This window comes from Aedes aegypti, chromosome 3, assembly GCF_002204515.2.
Source record: "Aedes aegypti strain LVP_AGWG chromosome 3, AaegL5.0 Primary Assembly, whole genome shotgun sequence".
Lineage (NCBI taxonomy): Eukaryota > Metazoa > Arthropoda > Insecta > Diptera > Culicidae > Aedes > Aedes aegypti.
Window position 1 is genome coordinate 279,907,741 of NC_035109.1, and position 19,362 is coordinate 279,927,102.

Sequence of the window (19,362 nt, forward strand, 5' to 3'; positions counted from 1 at the left end):
GTTGCGGATATACTCACCAAGGCACTTGGGCAGGTGAAGCTTCGGAAGTTCGCTAGTATGCTCGGTTTGGCCGGTGGTGATCATTGAGGAGGAGTATTGGAAGGAGCAACGATCAAGATGCTCTTACCAACAAGGCTGTGCTGTCAACTGTGACAATAGAAATATTAATTATAGAACGCTAATGGCGCTGTTATCACAAAACTAATTTTAATTTTTTATACCTTCAGTTATGTGTTTTCACTGTTTGTTAAATGCCAATGATTTGTTTTGGTTGTTAAAATTGATTTGACACTTTGAGGCCCGGTACTCAGGCTGTCAGCGTGTGGCAAACTAGATGTTGGTAACATGAACAGTAGCGACATTAGCATTCTTAGGTTAATGCTTCCACTACTGTGACGCACATCAGGCAACACGCGAAAGCATCACCTACTGTGATGGCGAAAAGCTTGTTAGCGCATCCAGCGCGCCATTCATCCCCACTCTCATTCAAAATGTGAAAGCGCCATTCAAGTGTGAACATCGTTCCTGAATTCATTCTCATTTTATTTCCGTTTAATAAAGTTAGTTTGTTTCTACAGTATTCTCGTGTACTTGTTTCCACTTATTGAAAGACATTTTCCAATACTTTCTACGTCCTAAATCATACTGAAGGAACATGACTGTACTCTGAGACTTTTCTAAGCAATTTAAAACACAAAACATATTCGTTTCATTACCGTCAATTTATTAAGATTCTTCGAAACATCTAAAACATCCATAAACGTACAAACCATAGTCGATATCTGCTTAGGTCTACAAAAAGTAAAGTTTCTTCTCCAGCCACGTGCTGGGCGCTTGGTGGAGATACTGACCGGCCAGGGCGGCCAATTTGTGGGCGTACTGACAGACGGCCGGCACTCCGACGGTACCGGACCAATTGTAATACATGTGCGTCTGCTTGAATGTGTACAACTGCAACCGATCGGCACTAAGTCCGGATTCGTCTTTGAGAATGTTGTACGACGTTGGGGACACCGTTCCTTGCCGGACGCTCTGGGAAACCAGGTAGAAATCGTTCCTGTAAGGAGTAATTGAATGAGTTAGATAAATTTATCCAATGAGTTTAAAAGTGAATTATTAGCATACCTTTCTGGTAGTGTAATGACGTCATCTACTATAGTTCCGGGCGTGGGATTTCTCCTGTCATGGAATAATCGCGTATTGATGCGTTTATTAACTACGAAAAAGGTCAGTTTCGACTGAAATTCGTGTGCCTTGTAAGCGGCCTCCAGTTTCTCCTTCACGGCCCCGACTTCATGCTCATGCACATAGCCCAACTCTCCTTCGCCGACGCCATCCCTATAGATGACGATACGTTGCGGAAGGATATTTCCGAAGCTTGACTGATATGCACGGATCGCCTTGATAACGTTCAAGGCTAAATAATTGGACAGTTCCTCTCCATAGGCATGCTGGTTAACAGTGGAATAGTACTTTGGATGCTTGACGCCACCTCCGTACATGGAGGCAACCAATGCTCCGTATCCTTTCGATCTATCCTTAGAATCCTTACATACGTCGTACCCAATGACCATCACGGAAGCCAGAGGGCTTTTGATAACCCATGGGATTCCACCCAGTTTGCAGTTCATCTGGATCGCTACTTTGGTGGCCACGGACATCAACGTACGTACATTTCCTCCTTTGGGCGTAATGGTTCGGGTCTTCAAGACCTGTGTTGGTACGGCTCGGTCCACGCAGCATTTCTTCTTGATGGCCGAATAACGATCGGCCTTGTCATTCGTTACCAAACACATGATCAGCTGGGGGTCTCGTTGCACGATCTGACTCAACTGTTCCACGTAGACCACGGGTGAATCATTGGGAATCGAGACGCGTCGTGGTTCATCAATTTGGAAATACATTTGCGATGCGGCCTGCTTCAAGCAGGACATAAAATCAACGATCAACCGTTCCGATCCACCGGGCACCACCACGTACCAGTTGGTGAGAGCGACCGTCAGATACATGGGATTATTACGGAATGCCATCTGCCACTCGGCCATTTCGCCGGCCAACACTTTACTGCAATCAGAGAATATGTTGTACTTTAATATAAGAATTGTCGTAAACAAGTCAAATGGAAGTTTGAACAACTACCAAAAATCTAGACGTTCATATGAGAGCAATTCTTGCTGAAAATATGCCACCACATATCGTTAGAATTCAAATATGTTGTAGCTGTTCGCTAGAAAGTGTCAAAACTAAAGAAGAAGCGTTTTGTTGAACTCAAATTGGCGGACCCCTCTTAAACCAGCAAGCTATACGCATATCAGAAAAGGCCTAATTTTCTAAGGTATTCCTACGCGTGCGTGATATGCTCATATTTCCCTCCCAAGTAACATGTTTTGTTTTATCATAGACTACAAATTATTGTTATCATCATTTCGTTAAACCTGATTCTACAACTTATAAATCTTAACAATACTAGTAAAGCTTTGAAAAAAAGTCCCGTGGGCAGGAGGTTTGTCTTAAAACCGTTTCTGAACTTGTTAGTTGTTTTCAATGTGAGATCAATCTAGCCTTCACAACATAGATAAAAGCTATAGTATGTTTTTATCAAGATCAAAGGCAGTTTAAAAGTTTATACAACAGCCTAAAATACGGAATACAACTAATATTTAGTACTTACAATCAAACCAATATAAATGTATATGTTGATTGTAAATTCTAAATAATTTTACAATAAAGAAACCACCATGATGTCTGTAATCTCATAATTGTAACATTGAATTAGGGAAAGGGGCGGTAAAATGAACACCTTAAGGATATCATCTTGTTTGTGATAGAGAAACGATGAATTTGTATAGTTCTATCGCGCAACATCCAAAATAGAGATGTTTTCCATAGCAGCGACACGAGTTCAGACTTAAGTAGCTAAATTTTCACATATTTTTATCGCTGGCAAAAAACGATGCAAATGTTCATTTTACCTGCACTATGTGGATAAAATGAAAAGCTGTTGGTGGTAAAATGAGCAAGCTTGTTGTAAGAAAAAGGACTCCGACCAACCTGCCCCAGTGCCGTCCCATTGAGGATTTTTTCGGCTCCCTCTGTGCCGGGCCAAGGACACGAAGCAGTTGACCACGAACTGGAATTGTAGCCGGAAGGCGGACATCAGTCCAGTTCAACGCCCTTGTGAGAGCATCGCGACTAAGTTACGTCGAACGGTTGATCAGGGCCCCTCCTCCAATTTTCATTGACGTTTTTTTTGAAGAACAAACATTACGTTTTTAATAAAAAAAATACTAAACTCATTGAAAAAAATTTTTTTGCTGTGTTACTGAAAAAATCTCATTTTTATCGAACACCCGTTACCTGAAGATTTTGTTCGACACATTTATATTGAACTTGCCTTGAAACAAATTCATATGATTGCTCTAGTTTTGAGATAACTTTAACATGACTCAGCGCAGTCTTGAAAGTTTTATCATCGCCTTGATAAGACCTGTAGATATTGATGGATCATTGAAGGTCACTCTTTCGGCACTCACCGCATCAAAACAGCGGCGCCACCGTATATGCGATTAAACATTTTTGCATTTCTTAAAATATTTGAAAAACTGTAGTTTTTATAACCTACAAATGCCTGCTTCTAGTATAAAGTGTAATACAAAAAATTGTATACATTTTAATTTTCCACAACCAACCTATCACAGAAGAAGTGCCTGGAGGAATTGAAATGATTTCAAATCAATTTTTCGTTTGTTACACGGAAAATAAAATATGTCCCAGAAAAATATAATAAAATATATATTTTCAAAAAAACTCAAATTTTTATTATTGCCAAAAATCGGTACCCGGAAGATTGAAGTCGTTTGTGCTTCTAGGCACCGAAAAAATGAAAAAGGGTAGGGATGCTCAAAAAAAATAGAAAAATAAAAAAAAAAACAAAATTTATAAATTTGTGAATAAAAATAAATCTTTGTTCAAACGTGTTGAATTCGATTTTAGATAGCGAAATATTATAATTAGATCGAAAATAAAAATTTGGGTATTAGAGGGTTGAGGAATTCTTCCATGACATTAGTTTCATGAAATTACTCCAGAAAATCCACTATCAATTTCTCCAGGAATTCCTTCAAATATGCTTTCACTAATTTATCCAGAAAATCCTGGAGGTAATCCAGTGATTCTTTAATCGATTTAACTAATATTTCATCCGAGGTTTCCATTTAGGACATTTTCTAGAACTCACGAAGGGATTTGTCCAAAGTTGCCAACACTGATTTATAAGGATTTCCTCCAGAATAGTCGTTCAGTTTTTTCAAGAAGCAGAAGACCAGCAAAAATTCTTCAAAAGGTTTTCCAGAAAAGTTCTCGAAGCGTTTATCCAAAATCTCAGAGATGTCTTCATAGAATGGTCAACGACATTCTAAGACATTATTGGAGAAACCCATGAAAAATCAGGGAAGTATCGCTTAAAACAAATCTTATAGTAATCTTCGGGGAAAAATCTGTAGAAAATTTTGACGAATTTTGGAGATTTTTCTAGATGAGTTTCTAAGATTATTGAAAATATAATCGATTTAATCCCTGGATAAAATACTGCAGGATTTTCTGGAGGCATTCCTTGGAAAACATTGAACAGAATCCCTAATGTGGCAATGGTCGTCATGATTGCTGTAGTTTTAAGAGTGTTCAATCTCAAACTTTGAAGAATTCATGGAGATTTAACTTGAAAATTACACGAGAACTGTTTGGAAGAACTGCAGGAGTAACTCGTTAATGAAATGAGGAATGTTAAGAAAAAATATGAAAAAACTTAACGATAAATCACTGGTTGAATTTATTGAGGAATAATTGTTCCTGGAAAAAACCTTTAACGAATATCATAATCATATAAATCAAAGACTGTGAAATAAATTATTTGTTTTTTTAAGAACTCCGGTAGAAATCTTTGGAAGATCTGCTGTAGCAGTGATTCCCAACCTTTTTGAAGTTCAACAAACTTTTCGCGGACCCCCAAAAATGAGTATTCTCAAATTGTAGGTTGGGAGACAAAACGTCGAAAGACAAAACATCAAATTCCAAAACTTCGAAAGGACAAAACGTCGAAAAAGAAGTAGAAAAGAAAAAAAATGGAAAAAAGCGAAAATTTGGGAAAATGGTTCTCTTTTGAAAAAATAAATAATTTACTACGTGAAAACAATTTCAAATCACGGTTGAAATTTTAATTCTTTCGACGTTTTGTCTTTTCGACCTTTTGGTATTCGAAGTTTTGGCATTCGATGTTCTGTCATTCGACGGTGTATCTTTCGACATTTAATTGTAAGTTTATGAAAGCCTTATAAATATATTATAAGGATATTCTTGGTAGGCCACCCAAAGGTCACGTCTGTAATCCAGCACATATGATTCAAAAATTCTGTCAAGATTCTACTAAGTCCACGCAGAATCTTGTGAGGAGTGAACGCATCATCTTTTCAAGAGTTCGATTAGGAAAATACTTTTCCAAAGCTCCTTGAAAAGTATTTTCACAAAATCTGACAACAAAAAAGGAGCAAATGAAAAAGGAAGAGAAAAATAACTCAAAAATAAGTTCAAAAATACTCCATTTTCTGTTTTCTCCATGCAATGTCGTTGTTTACGTAAGACAGCTTTGCAGAAATTCTACACGATTAACAAGAAATCGTCGATTTGAGCAAAAACAAAAAAACTGAGAATCAAGACAATGGGTGGTATAAATAAAAAGCGTTGAACTACATGAAGCATCTACTCAAAAACAAAATCCACGAAGTTTACCACACTTTTGATATGAATAAAAAACCTTTCGAACATGTAGTACCTATTACATACTATGTAACTGGGTAACATTTTGCGAAGAGCACCACGTCATTGAGTTGAAATCTACTTCAGGTTGCCTTCTGTGCCCTCTCGTAGCGTAGTTGTTAATGCGTCGGACCAACGAAATGGGAGTCGTGAGTTCGAATCTCACCGAGAATACGAGAAAGCTTTTTGCAAATTTCTCTTGAATTCGACATTTTAATCCAATTACAAAGAATATGTATTATCTAGATTTTCGGTAGTTATTCAATATGTTGTACCTAATTAGAAAAAAAACTCATATCAATTGCACTTACCACTGATCCTGCTCGGGGTGGAAGAAAACCGTTTCCGGGGGGAGGACGCGAGCCGGAACCTCCACCAAGCGTCGATCGAGTTCGGTTTTCCAAAACTTGAAAACGTCGGAGCTGTCTTTCGACTGTTGCAACCGTCGGTTGAATGTTTCCAACCGTTGGATACGCTTGTCCGGGTTCAAGCGAGTGTGATCGGCAATCGCTCGCATCAGGCTAGAAATTAGAAGAAGCGTTGATGAGATTTCCTAGCGAGGAAGTTTGGTGGATAATAAATACTTACTGGAAATCTCGTCGCATATCGTCGGTAATGCCGGTGATCCTGGACAACTCCGGTATCAAGTAGATTAGCTCCGGTTGACCGGCTCGGATGTCTCGAGCCTTCGAACGGGACACCAGCATGGGTTGGCGAGGATCCCGGATGGTGATATTGTATTTCTCCTTGAAGTATTGCATGAACGTGATTGGACCTTTCTTGGTCTCAAAACTGCTCTCCGGGTTGACGTCAAATTCCACATCGGAGACGGTATAGGTGTTATTTTTGCCATATGTGGACATTACAATCGTTCCCAACACCATGCGTTTGTAGTTGTCTTTGAAATTTCCCCGCTGGTTCATGCAATGTTCAAACAAGGAATAGCAAGTATCGGTACGCATAACCCTATGGGTTAGCTCGGCACACATCAGCACATCTTGCTCGTGTTGGCGGATGCTCGTGAGATAGCCTGGGTACAGATCAATTCCGTACTGTCGGATTGAGACTTTTGCTTCCGGATCGAAGAAGCTTCGTCCAATAAGTTGCAACTTTAAGCCAGCCATGGCATGTCGGTTGATAAGGTTGAATACCACGAAGGCCTTTTCATCTGTGCCTGTGACATCACCAACGTATCGTAAGGTAATGATGTGATCTTCTTCCGTCATCTTGTCTCTAGTTGTGAACTCCATTGGATCTTTTTCCAATTTTGTTCGCGTAAATAGCTGCGTTCCATCGAACACATACCCGCCAATCGATGGCTTGATTTGGAATATGAGAGCTCGCATTTTCCTGTTTGCTTCCACCGAAGGACTGAAATCGACACGATAATGGAAAATTCGTTCATCTTCCTTTTTTAGCACTCGGAAATAATTGGTCTGCAGCATAATTGGCCGTCCGGAGTTTCCTTGCTTGACAACCGACATATCATTTCGGGTTTGCACTATTTCTGGTAAGTAACGATTTCCCCGTAGTCCACCGCGGCCACCTCGGGAACCTCCTCGGCCACCCCGTTCCCCTCGGTCGTAAGTCCTTTCCTTCTTGATATCCGACTCCAATGCGGACATCTCTTCCTTTACTGCAATGCTAGGCGATGATTGTTCAGGGCGATCATAAGGCTTCTGCCGGTGATCACCTCTATAACTGCCTCCTCCATTGTCCGATCCTGGCCACGCACCTCGTGAAGATCCTCCGTTGTAGCCACCCCGAGATGAGGATCCCCCTACGTAACCTCGGGCCCGTATCCGACCGCCACTGGAGCCTTCCTGTGGATTATCGGCCATTCTTCGATAATAACGTCCTGCAAATCGAACAACGAAACACCCTTGAGTATTTGAAATGTTGTACAAACTTTCTCAAACAAATTACACTAGATCAACGGCAATGAAGTATCAAGCAGAAAGCTTCTTACTAGTCTGAACTCGTCAAACAAATTTCAAATCGCTTCACTCTTAGAGCATAGTTTATATCCCTTGCTTTGTACCCAACAGCATTTGGGTACATTCGAAGTATGCCTTTGTCACACACGTGCGTTAAACATGGTCAAGCGCCGCTACTTCTAGGTAATTTTTGTTCTTCCTTGTATCTACCCTCAGGGCTTCAAATTGTTTTATGGTCTCTACGCGCCCACCAACGATGGAAAAGGACGTTTTTCCTATATTATTTATATTTCTTCTTGTTTCGTTTATGTGCCTTTCCCTTCTCTTGCATACATTAGAAAGCCGCTCCTTGTATCGATAACGACGAAACATAACCGAGCACTGATTGTAGGCTTTCTTTTTCTGGTTTTCTGGGAAGTCCAACTCTGATCATAAATTACATAACGCCCGAAGGAACCATCAGCGGAGATGCCGGATGCACACATATTTAGTCTCTTGAAGTATTTTAAATACGTTCAGTTTCAAATCCGTTTTACAAATGTGGAAATTAATTCGAACCTCTTAAACAAAATTACAGTAGTTATTGTAAATTGGTGTCAAATACGTAACCCATACGTACATGCAATTTAGTTTTGTTATTTATAAAAAAAAAGTGAGGGAAAATGTAATTTAGTGGAGCATTTAACGGAAGACAGCTAAATAAAATCATAAAAATATGTGATTTTAACATATCAATCGATAAATATCAAATTCTTCTATCATTCAAATGGATGAAAATCACGATTCATAAAAAAAAACTTTAATGCGAAAATCCTTGCACCAACAATACAAACATTGTTCCTTTAGTAGAGGTATGTTCTTAGCAAGAATACTTCAATGGCGCCATTCGTAAATTCTTATAGGATCCTCTTCTATGGGCAATAAGGTGGTTCAAAAATCGTTTACGTTACACACACTAGGATTTTTTCTGGAGGTGGGCCTAACAAAAACTTGTTTTACAGATGTAATGTCAGTCGCAATAATAACGATTTTAACAAATTTTGTTGTTTTAACAGATTTTTATTGATTTAATTCTAGAAAAAAATCACAATAGATGTCCTTTGTGATACCTCCATGATTTTTTCAGGTATTCAACCATGTGCTTTAAAGAGATTTCTCTTAGAAATTCTTCTTGACTATTCAGAGCTTTCTTCAAGAATTCATTTACCAGTTTTCACGGAGTTTGTCGTAGGATTTCCACAGGAAATCATTCCCAGACATTCTGATCTCACCAGATAATTTCTCGAAAAATCTCTATCGAATTGCTTAAAAGTTCTCCTGACGAAAACCGCCAGAGAATGCATTAAAAATTTCTTCAATCGTTTCTCCTGAGTAGAGTTTTCAAATTTCCCGGGATTTGATTTCCCGGGAAACGGGAAATAAAATTACCATTTCCCGGGAAATCCCGGGATCCCGGGAAATGTTGAAAAACGTGAAAATAAAGCAAATTTTGTGGAATTTTGTTTTTTAAATTATTCGTATTTCGTGTAGGGTCGGTGTTCCATTAGTAGATAGTCCCCTATTGTCGCACTAGTAGCTTTTTATGGCCGGTTTTCTACAAATCGTTGCAGAATATTTTTAACATGAAGCTCAGTACCATTGATACATAACTAGATTTTGTTAAAAAAAATATGATCGAAATATAGTTTCGCTTATAATTTAAGCTCACTTGCATCTATAGGAAACCTATTGTTCCTATAGTAGCACTACAAAGAAAAACTTTTTTTTCTTAAAACAAATAATTAATTAATTAATAACTTTTTTGTATCAATCAAAAGCTATTGTTCCATTTTTTGAAGCAAAAATGTAAAAGTTATGTAAAAACACGGTTTTGATTTGTATTTTGCTTTGTATTATAGGCTGTAGAAGCACAAGCGACAACAAATACAAAAAAAATGTTTTCGTATTTTTTGTGTTGTTTTTTCTTCACAAAACCATGGTAAAAAGCTTTCAGACGTAAAAACAATGCCACTGGCTTTATTTTTCGATTTTATTCGAATATTTGTTCTTAGTCATGCGGCTTCATTGACCCTATATGTATTTTATACCAGTAAATTTGTTGGTTATTTCTCTTCTTTGTGAGTAATTTATTCTTGTTTCTCCAAAGAAATGTTAGCTTCATTTCAAACGCTAGGCTTCAGAACAACAAAGTTTATAGCATTAAGCAAAAGTCCTCGTGGAGTTTATTCTTGATCCAACTAGAGTCTTTATATTCAAAATTGTGACTGTTATATCCATGAAAACTTTATAAGCCTACTGAATTCATAGAAAAGATCCCTTGAAAATTCCTTTATTTTATATAGCAAAATTCGTCAAAAACGATATCTATTTCATGAACAACTTTTTCATTGTAAGAAAAAAAAACAAAAAATCAGCATCGAAATATAACTAGTGATCTAGTGAGTTCATTGGTAAGAATTATAGGTTAAGTAAATTGTGCGATGGTTTTTGTTTGAAAATAGATATTAATTTCTTTTTTTATAAAGCTACCCAGGAAATACGGGAATCCCGGGAAACAGAAAATCATTTCCCGGGAAACGGGAATCTCGGGAAATCTCAATTCCCGGGAAATGTTCCCGGGAATGAAAACTCTACTCCTGAGGACCTTCTACGTACTTATTTTATTGGGTGATGAGGTAGTGTTACCGTTGGAGCATAAAATCTTTATTAAGTTTGCCGAGAATAAACGTATTAAAATAGTCCGTAAAAATTGTAACGTTCTAGAGTGTTATTTGTTATTAAAATACTATGTACAAAACATTTACCTAAACATTATTAAAATAATTAGCTAGGAATAAAATAAGAGCATGCACACAGAATAAATTAAATAAAAACCAATTTCTTCAAAATGTAACATTAAGAACAAAGTTTGTAAAACACAATTAGTACACAACACAGAACACATTAAAAGCTGCTGGATGGTTGCGTTATGAGGTATTGTCGCGAGTTTCATAAGGGACGGCTAAAAGGAGAAGGAAAAAGGGAATATCACACAAAAGGGTAGGCTACTGGGTACATTGGACAGAAGACTCGCTCTCTTTCATACAGTGACCGCCAAAGAAGGAAGTTAGCTCTTAGCGCAAATATCCAGAGATCCACCTCGAAGATACTAGTTCGCCCATTAAGTCTCGGTGAAGTTGAAAAGTTTTAGTGGCGGTTTGTCCATTCAAATTAGCCGTTAAGTTTGCGAATCAGGTATGATGTTTAATGTCCATGTACATGTGCCCTATTATGTTTGCCCAGTAGCACCCGTAAATCTAACCTCCAAATGATGTCCCTTTGTGTGATTAGGACCCAATAACGCTTGACCTAAAAGCCTGGTCCGTGGACCGAAACCTACTCTGGTCCAGATCAGGGCTGTAAAGCGGGAAGGTCTACCAGATTGAACATCGGATCCTCTTCCAACGTCGGACGAGGTTATTCCCGACAGGAACCTCAGCCCATAGTCCAGATTCAGGCGTTGTACCTCCACGCTGGATAGAACCCTAACGGATATTGGTTTACAAGCCCATTAGTACGTCCTCAAGCACCGCATTTGCCATCCTGACCAGTAGCAGCCGTATAGAAGCCGGCCGGCCAACCACCTGTACCCACACAAATCCACATATAGTGAGTAATTCTAATAAAGCTGTGTAAAACTAGTTTAGAGTGTTTTGCCATTTATTGAGCCTTGATTAGCCTCTCGTCTAAAGCCGACCCTGCGAGCGAAAAGCTCTTACTCTAGCTTACGGGTATTCGAACGCTATAAAGGGGTCATCCGACTCCCAAGTAACAATTGGCGCCCAATTAAAAATCGAAGCTAATCAAGAGTTCATTCATGTGCTATGTTTAACGATAAAGTGTGCTTGCTAGCTTAGCTAGGTAACGGCAAACGGTAAAGATTGATGGTTTTAATGGTAATGCTTTAGCTTTGGGGGATCGTTTTGGAATTCATTAAGCCATTCTACTAGTGCGCGTACACTTACAAAAGTTGACATTCTTTGCATTTCTGCACCAAGCAGCGGAAGTGAGTTTGCGTAAAATTGAGTGAGGTAAATGATTATTGGGTCTTGATTCTTCTAAATAATCTGAACAACGAGAGTTTCAGATCAAAACGTCTGATTTTTTTGGTTTGATGAATGATTCTGGTGAATCTTTAGAAATTGAATCGATAGATTGATTAGGAAGTTTCCAAATAGCTTCTTCGTGATAGCTCATATAGGTATTTTTTTCAATTGCTTCTTCGTGATAGCACATTTAGTTTTATTCAATAGCTTCTTCGCGATAGCTCAACTAGTTTTTTTTTTCAATTGCTTCTTCGAGATAGCTATATTAGGTATTTTTTCAAATAGTATCTTCGTGATTACTCCACTAGGATCTTATTACAATTAATCGGTAGTTGATATGGATTTACAAAAGCTCTACAAAAGGATGGACGTGTCTCATCTTTCCATGGATGAGGTCGAACACGAATTACATGTGAGAAACATGGTATTCGGACCGGATGAACATGAAAGCATTAAACGAAGAAAGTTAAAAGATAGAATGAAGTACGAACGCGAAAAGAATATTTTTGTTGCCGCTCCTATTTGGAGAACGGTGCCTGAAGAGATTGAGATAGTCAAGGCTAAGCTTTCGGTCATCGGAGGATTGTTGGACAATCCAAAAACCGATGCTCGCCAGAGAGAAAAACTGTGTACTCGACTGGTGCATTATAGAGTGCGAATATACATGATCTATAAATCACCTGGGTCGGATAAACTCACGAAACAGATAACTGATCTTGGTAAACTAGCTAGTCTGATTTTCCGTAAACATTTTCCCGAGATGGAATCTAGCTCTGAAGCCCAACTCGAACCCAAACGTTTAGAATCGGAAATTGATCAAGTGGTAGAGGAAGTCAGAAGTGAAATAGAAGTTTTAAATGTAACAGCTACGGGTAATGACTTGGAAGAGCCGGTCGTGGAAGATGGAGCAAGTGGGGGTGTAAAGAAGAAGACAATTCAGTCTAAAAAGCAGGAGCTAGAGGCATCAATGACTCGGTGTGATGAAATTTTGGGGGTGTTAACAGGATATGAGGAAGGAAAGCAGGAAAGCTTAAAAGATGTAATCCAACATTTCAAAAATTTTGTTTTACACACTACGAAGCAACAGAAAGAAATGAGAGAAAGAGAAATCGCTTTAGAAGAGAAACGTATGAAAGAAGCTGAGGAGAATATAGAGCGTAAAAAAAGATTAGAAAAGCTTCTAATCAACCTAAATGATCAAATAAAGTTTAATCAGGAGAGAATTGATAGAGAGTCAGCGATAAACCCTGAGAAGGTAGATACGGAAAAGGGGTCATTTGAACCGACTGGCAAAAATGACCAAATAATAAAATCGAGTATAGAAGAAGATATAACGATCGCGGAACAGCAATCGTTTGAAGAGAGTAGTTCTGAAAGTCCAGTTGAGGTATTTCGGAAACATAAATCAGTAGAAAGCAAGGAAAGGAAAAAAAAGAAGGAGGGAAAAAAGGAGAAAAGTAACAGGAGATCATTATCCACAAAATCTAACAAAAAGCGCCATCGAAAGGTGAGCTTTTCCTCAATATCGACAAGCAGTGGTACAACTAGTAGCTCACAAACTGCTAGTAGCTCAGAAGTTTCAAGCGAGAATACTTCAGAAAGCTCGTCGAGTACTAGTAGATCAGAAGAACGTAGGAGGAAAAGGCATAAGAAGGAACGAAGAGCTAGGCAGAGTTTGAGGCGAATTCCAGTTTCCGAATGGAAACTAAAATATGACGGAAGGGATCAAGGACGAAAGTTGGCAGAATTTCTGAAGGAAGTTAAGATGCGGTGTAAATCGGAAGACGTATCCGACAAAGAACTTTTTCGTAGCGCAATCCACTTATTTACAGGACGAGCTAAGGACTGGTTCATGGAAGCATATGAAAATCATGACTTCCATAGCTGGTCAGCGTTGAAAAGGGAGCTCAAACGAGAATTCCTACCACCCGACTTAGATTTTCAAATCGAAATCCAAGCCACTGGTCGTCGACAGGCTCGCGGTGAAAGATTCGTCGATTATATGCATGACATGCAGAAGCTTTTTCAGTCGATGACAAAGCCGATTTCAGAACGCCGTAAATTTGAAATCATCTGGCGAGATTCGACTATAAAAATGCTTTAACTGGAGCAGGGGTAAAATCTCTATCCAAATTAAAGAGATATGGGCGAATCATAGATGAGAACATCTGGAATATGTTCCAGAAATCGAGCGAAAGCTCAAATCGTCCCAAAACTCACCAGCTGAATGAGATCTCAGCCACAAACAACTCGAAATCAAAACCAACTTTTAGTCAACCCGAGAATACGCGAACTTTTTTTAAGAGTAAGCCAAAAAATAAAACCGATAATGAGCAAAACAAGCAAGAGGAACAAAAGAATGAGAAAGGGGAGAGGAAGGAGAGGAAGGAAAATCCGATCGAGGGGTCGTCTAAGGGAACGTTGAAAGCTTTAGCTGATAAATATGTACGCCCACCGATAGGCACGTGTTACAACTGCAGGAAACATGGGCACCATTACGGCGTTTGCTCAGAAAAGAGACAAACATTTTGTAGGCTATGTGGTTTCTTGGACGTCATAACGCCGGAATGCCCTTTTTGCCAAAAAAACGAGCAGAATTCAGCTTGAGAAGGCAAGCTGAAGCTTCGACTCTAAATCCTTCAACAGACGATCAGCTTTACATAGACTAATTGCAAAACGGTTTAGAACCATTTTCGGATGACGATTACGTCTCCGAAGTGGAAGTAAACGAGCTTTTTGTTAAGGTAGACGGGGATAACCGTCCGTTTGCTAAAGTTTACGTGATGGGGGAAGAAATTATCGGATTGCTCGATAGTGGGGCTCAGCGGACAGTACTAGGAATAGGATGCAAGAAACTTTTGAAAGCACTGAAATTAAAAATCTTTCCTACGGATGTGTCCTTGAAAACAGTCTCAGGTACACCAGTAGAAGTGGAAGGCTATGTACACCTACCAGTAACCTTCAATGACGAGACAAAAATCATTACGGCTCTGATCACACCGAATCTCAAACGTAGATTGATACTCGGGTTTGATTTTTGGAGAGTATTTAATCTTCAACCCACTGTGCCGTTCGATCACTGTGAGTTGAGAGAAGAAATAGAAAGGGAAGGCTTAGGCAATGAGGAAACTAGGAGAGAGGAAGGAGGGAATGAGCAGGAACTTCTAACGGAGGAACAACAATTAAAGCTCGATCAAGTAAAACAACTCTTTAAAGTGGCAATTGAAGGAGAAGTTCTCGGAGTTACTCCTCTCATTTCTCACAAAATAGAACTTAAAGAAGAATTCGAAAAATTACCGCCGGTGAGAACTAACCCATACCCCACGTCCCCTGCTATGCAACAGAAAATCAATCACGAGCTAGACAATATGCTCAGCCAGAAAGTGGTTGAGCCTAGCAAAAGTGATTGGGCTCTTAGTACGGTTCCTGTGCTCAAACCGTCGGGCGATGTTCGCCTTTGTTTGGACGCCAGACGATTAAATGATCGGACGAGGAGGGATGCTTATCCTCTACCACACCAAGATCGGATATTAAGTAGGCTAGGGTCGAGTCGATATTTAACAACAATCGATTTAACCAAAGCTTTCTTACAAATTCCGCTTGACCCTAGCTCACGAAAATATACGGCGTTCTCGGTGTTGGGCAGAGGACTGTTCCAGTTCACCCGATTACCCTTTGGCCTAGTCAACAGTCCGGCCACATTGGCAAGACTAATGGACGAAGTTCTAGGGTACGGTGAACTGGAACCGAGTGTGTTTGTTTACCTCGACGACATCGTCGTGGTAAGCAGCACATTCGAAGCACACCTCCAGTCCTTGATCGAAGTGGCCCGTCGATTACGATTGGCCAACCTCTCCATTAACCTCGACAAATCAAAATTTTGCCTGAGAGAGTTGCCATACCTCGGGTATATAATATCATCCGAGGGTTTGCGACCAAACCCCGATCGCGTATCTGCAATAATTAATTATGAGCGCCCAACATCACTACGTGCTTTGCGCCGATTTTTGTGAATGTCGAATTATTATCGACGCTTTATTCCCAGATTCAGCGAGATTTCGGCACCTCTTACCAATCTCCTGAGAAAAAAACCTAAAACGATCGTATGGAATACGATCGCAGAGAAAGCTTTCCTTGAGCTAAAGGAGAATTTAATCGCAGCACCAGTGCTCGCAAATCCAAACTTCCAGTTGTCCTTCCAAGTTCAAACCGATGCGAGTGACAATGCTATTGCTGCGATCCTCACACAACAGCACGAGAGTGGCGAGAAAGTGGTGGCATACTTCTCGCAAAAACTTTCTCCGGCACAGCAAGCATATGCAGCCTCCGAGAAGGAAGGTCTTGCTGTACTAACTGCAATCAACAAATTTCGTCCTTATATTGAAGGCACTCGGTTTTTCGTTATAACCGACGCTTCCGCACTTACCCATATCATGAATGGGAAGTGGCGCACTTCCTCACGCCTCAGCCGATGGAGCATCGAGCTGCAGGGACTTGATTTCGAAATTCGCCATAGAAGAGGGAGAGACAATGTCATTCCGGACGCGCTCTCGCGTTCGATGGAGATCGCCACGCTGAGCGAAGGAGACGCATGGTACTCCACTCTGTTTGAAAAAGTTCGCACTGCGCCGGATGAGCACGTTGATTTCAAGCTGGAAGAAGGGAAGCTGTACAAATTTGTACCTAGCAAGACCGAAGTTCTCGATTTTCGTTTCGAATGGAAACTTTGTGTTCCAGAGAAATCGAGAGAAGAGATAATCAGCAAGGAGCACGATGAGGGATTCCATATAGGTTACGAGAAACTACTCGACAAGATTCGCACACGATATTTTTGGCCGAAGATGGCCACCTCTATCCGAAAATATGTGGAACGTTGTCGAACTTGTAAAGAATGTAAGCCCACTTCGATTTCACAGCATCCAGTGATGGATAATCAACGGCTGGCTACGAAGCCATTCCAAATGTTGGCAATTGATTTCATTCAATCGCTGCCACGTTCAAAGTCTGGCCATACCCACCTTTTAGTTTTACTGGATGTATCCTCCAAGTGGACAGCGTTGATCCCGGTGAAAAAGATCTCCACAGACCTGGTAATTAAAATTCTAGAGGAACAATGGTTCCGTCGCTTCTCGGTTCCAGAGATTTTGATAAGCGACAATGCAACGAGCTTTCTCAGCAACTCGTTTAAGGATTTTTTAGGTCGATATCAAGTGAAGCATTGGACGAATTCCCGGCACCATAGCCAGGTCAACCCGGTCGAACGCTTGAACCGGAGCATCAATGCTTGTATCAGAACATATGTCAAAACTGACCAACGTTTATGGGATACAAGAATTTCTGAGGTGGAGTACACACTAAATAACAGCTTACACTCATCTACCGGTCTCACCCCGTACATGATTTTGTTCGGTCATGAGATCGTGTCCAGTGGAGCGGAACATCGTCGAGATCCCGACACGGTTGATGTCTCCGACACTGAAAGAATAAGAAGAAAGTTAAAAGTTGATCACCAAATCCAAGAAATAGTAAACAGAAACTTAGCCAAAGCCCATGATAAGAGTACCAGGGCTTATAATCTTCGGTTCCGTAAACCTGCTCCAGTATATCAGGTGGGACAAAAGGTATATAAGCGTAGTTTTTCCCAATCGGTAGCTGGGGAAGCCTTTAATGCGAAATTAGGTCCAGCTTATACTCCGTGCACTATTGTGTCTCGCCGAGGCACAAGCTCATATGAGCTTATCGATGACCACGGTAAAAACCTTGGAATATTTTCATCGGCGGATCTGAAACCAGGAATCCCCGATGACGATTGATATTGTCCAGTTGTTCGGCAATTTTAGATGATAAAAATCTAGGAAACATGGTGAGTTTCCATGATTTTTGTAGAGCCTTTGTGAGTCAGCGTACGTTCGCTTCGTAGTGATGATGAATGTTTTCTATTGTGAGTTGTACAGCTAATATTGTCAAAGTGAAAAAGCGAATCTGATGTGTTGAGAATGTCTAGCCGTCTTTAAATGTTGTTGTCTCGTTTCATCTAAAGGAGAATATACGCAATAGTTATCGTTATTTGTAGAATCAGAAGCGACAAGGAAATTCGACAGATCACAGATAAACAAAACCCAGAATGAAAAATTTCTAGATCGCGATGAGCAGAAGCTATGGATCCAGTGAACTGCCCTGTTTTTTCAAATACTGATTTAAAAAAAAAAGTTTTTCATCACCTCAATAAAAAAGGCATAATACCCCATCTTAAGATTCGGCAAGAATAGCATTCAAAAAATAAACCATCAGAAGATTTCGTTTTGATCCGGAGAAAAAAATTAACTCTTCCTCGAAACAATTGAAAGTTTCGGATATTGGAAGATGATTAGATTGAATAACCATTCCGCGAATTTAGAATTACGTTAACAAAAGTCCTCCTATGCACGTGAGGCAACTGCTTGTTAATGAAACGTAATTTATGTTAATTTTTGTGAATCTTCGATAGCATAACAGCGACTCAACCCTGGGATGTCTAAAAATGGATTCAACAAAAAAAAATTAATTCAAAACTTCGTTTTGATTAATTTTATGGGGGGGGGGGGTGATGAGGTAGTGTTACCGTTGGAGCATAAAATCTTTATTAAGTTTGCCGAGAATAAACGTATTAAAATAGTCCGTAAAAATTGTAACGTTCTAGAGTGTTATTTGTTATTAAAATACTATGTACAAAACATTTACCTAAACATTATTAAAATAATTAGCTAGGAATAAAATAAGAGCATGCACACAGAATAAATTAAATAAAAACCAATTTCTTCAAAATGTAACATTAAGAACAAAGTTTGTAAAACACAATTAGTACACAACACAGAACACATTAAAAGCTGCTGGATGGTTGCGTTATGAGGTATTGTCGCGAGTTTCATAAGGGACGGCTAAAAGGAGAAGGAAAAAGGGAATATCACACAAAAGGGTAGGCTACTGGGTACATTGGACAGAAGACTCGCTCTCTTTCATACAGTGACCGCCAAAGAAGGAAGTTAGCTCTTAGCGCAAATATCCAGAGATCCACCTCGAAGATACTAGTTCGCCCATTAAGTCTCGGTGAAGTTGAAAAGTTTTAGTGGCGGTTTGTCCATTCAAATTAGCCGTTAAGTTTGCGAATCAGGTATGATGTTTAATGTCCATGTACATGTGCCCTATTATGTTTGCCCAGTAGCACCCGTAAATCTAACCTCCAAATGATGTCCCTTTGTGTGATTAGGACCCAATAACGCTTGACCTAAAAGCCTGGTCCGTGGACCGAAACCTACTCTGGTCCAGATCAGGGCTGTAAAGCGGGAAGGTCTACCAGATTGAACATCGGATCCCCTTCCAACGTCGGACGAGGTTATTCCCGACAGGAACCTCAGCCCATAGTCCAGATTCAGGCGTTGTACCTCCACGCTGGATAGAACCCTAACGGATATTGGTTTACAAGCCCATTAGTACGTCCTCAAGCACCGCATTTGCCATCCTGACCAGTAGCAGCCGTATAGAAGCCGGCC

General features: G+C 39.9%; 1 protein-coding gene across 3 annotated transcripts in view; it reads right to left on the minus strand.

Moving 5' to 3' along the window:
• Nucleotides 1–703: 703 nt before the first annotated feature.
• The window catches only part of LOC5577491 (protein aubergine), a 56,227-nt gene continuing 37,568 nt past the window's right edge, over nucleotides 704–19,362 (minus strand). For 2 of the 3 annotated variants that reach the window (XM_001663359.3, XM_021851615.1), the window contains exons 2-5: nucleotides 6,400–7,669; nucleotides 6,123–6,332; nucleotides 1,126–2,064; nucleotides 704–1,057 (exon numbers count right to left, since the gene is read on the minus strand). In XM_001663359.3, the coding sequence (XP_001663409.1) occupies nucleotides 793–1,057; nucleotides 1,126–2,064; nucleotides 6,123–6,332; nucleotides 6,400–7,652 (2,667 nt within the window). In that variant the 5' untranslated portion in view covers nucleotides 7,653–7,669 and the 3' untranslated portion in view covers nucleotides 704–792. Of the gene's footprint in view, nucleotides 1,058–1,125; nucleotides 2,065–6,122; nucleotides 6,333–6,399; nucleotides 7,670–7,737; nucleotides 7,822–19,362 lie in introns of those variants that run through there. The other variant, XM_021851616.1, reaches the window with a different exon arrangement.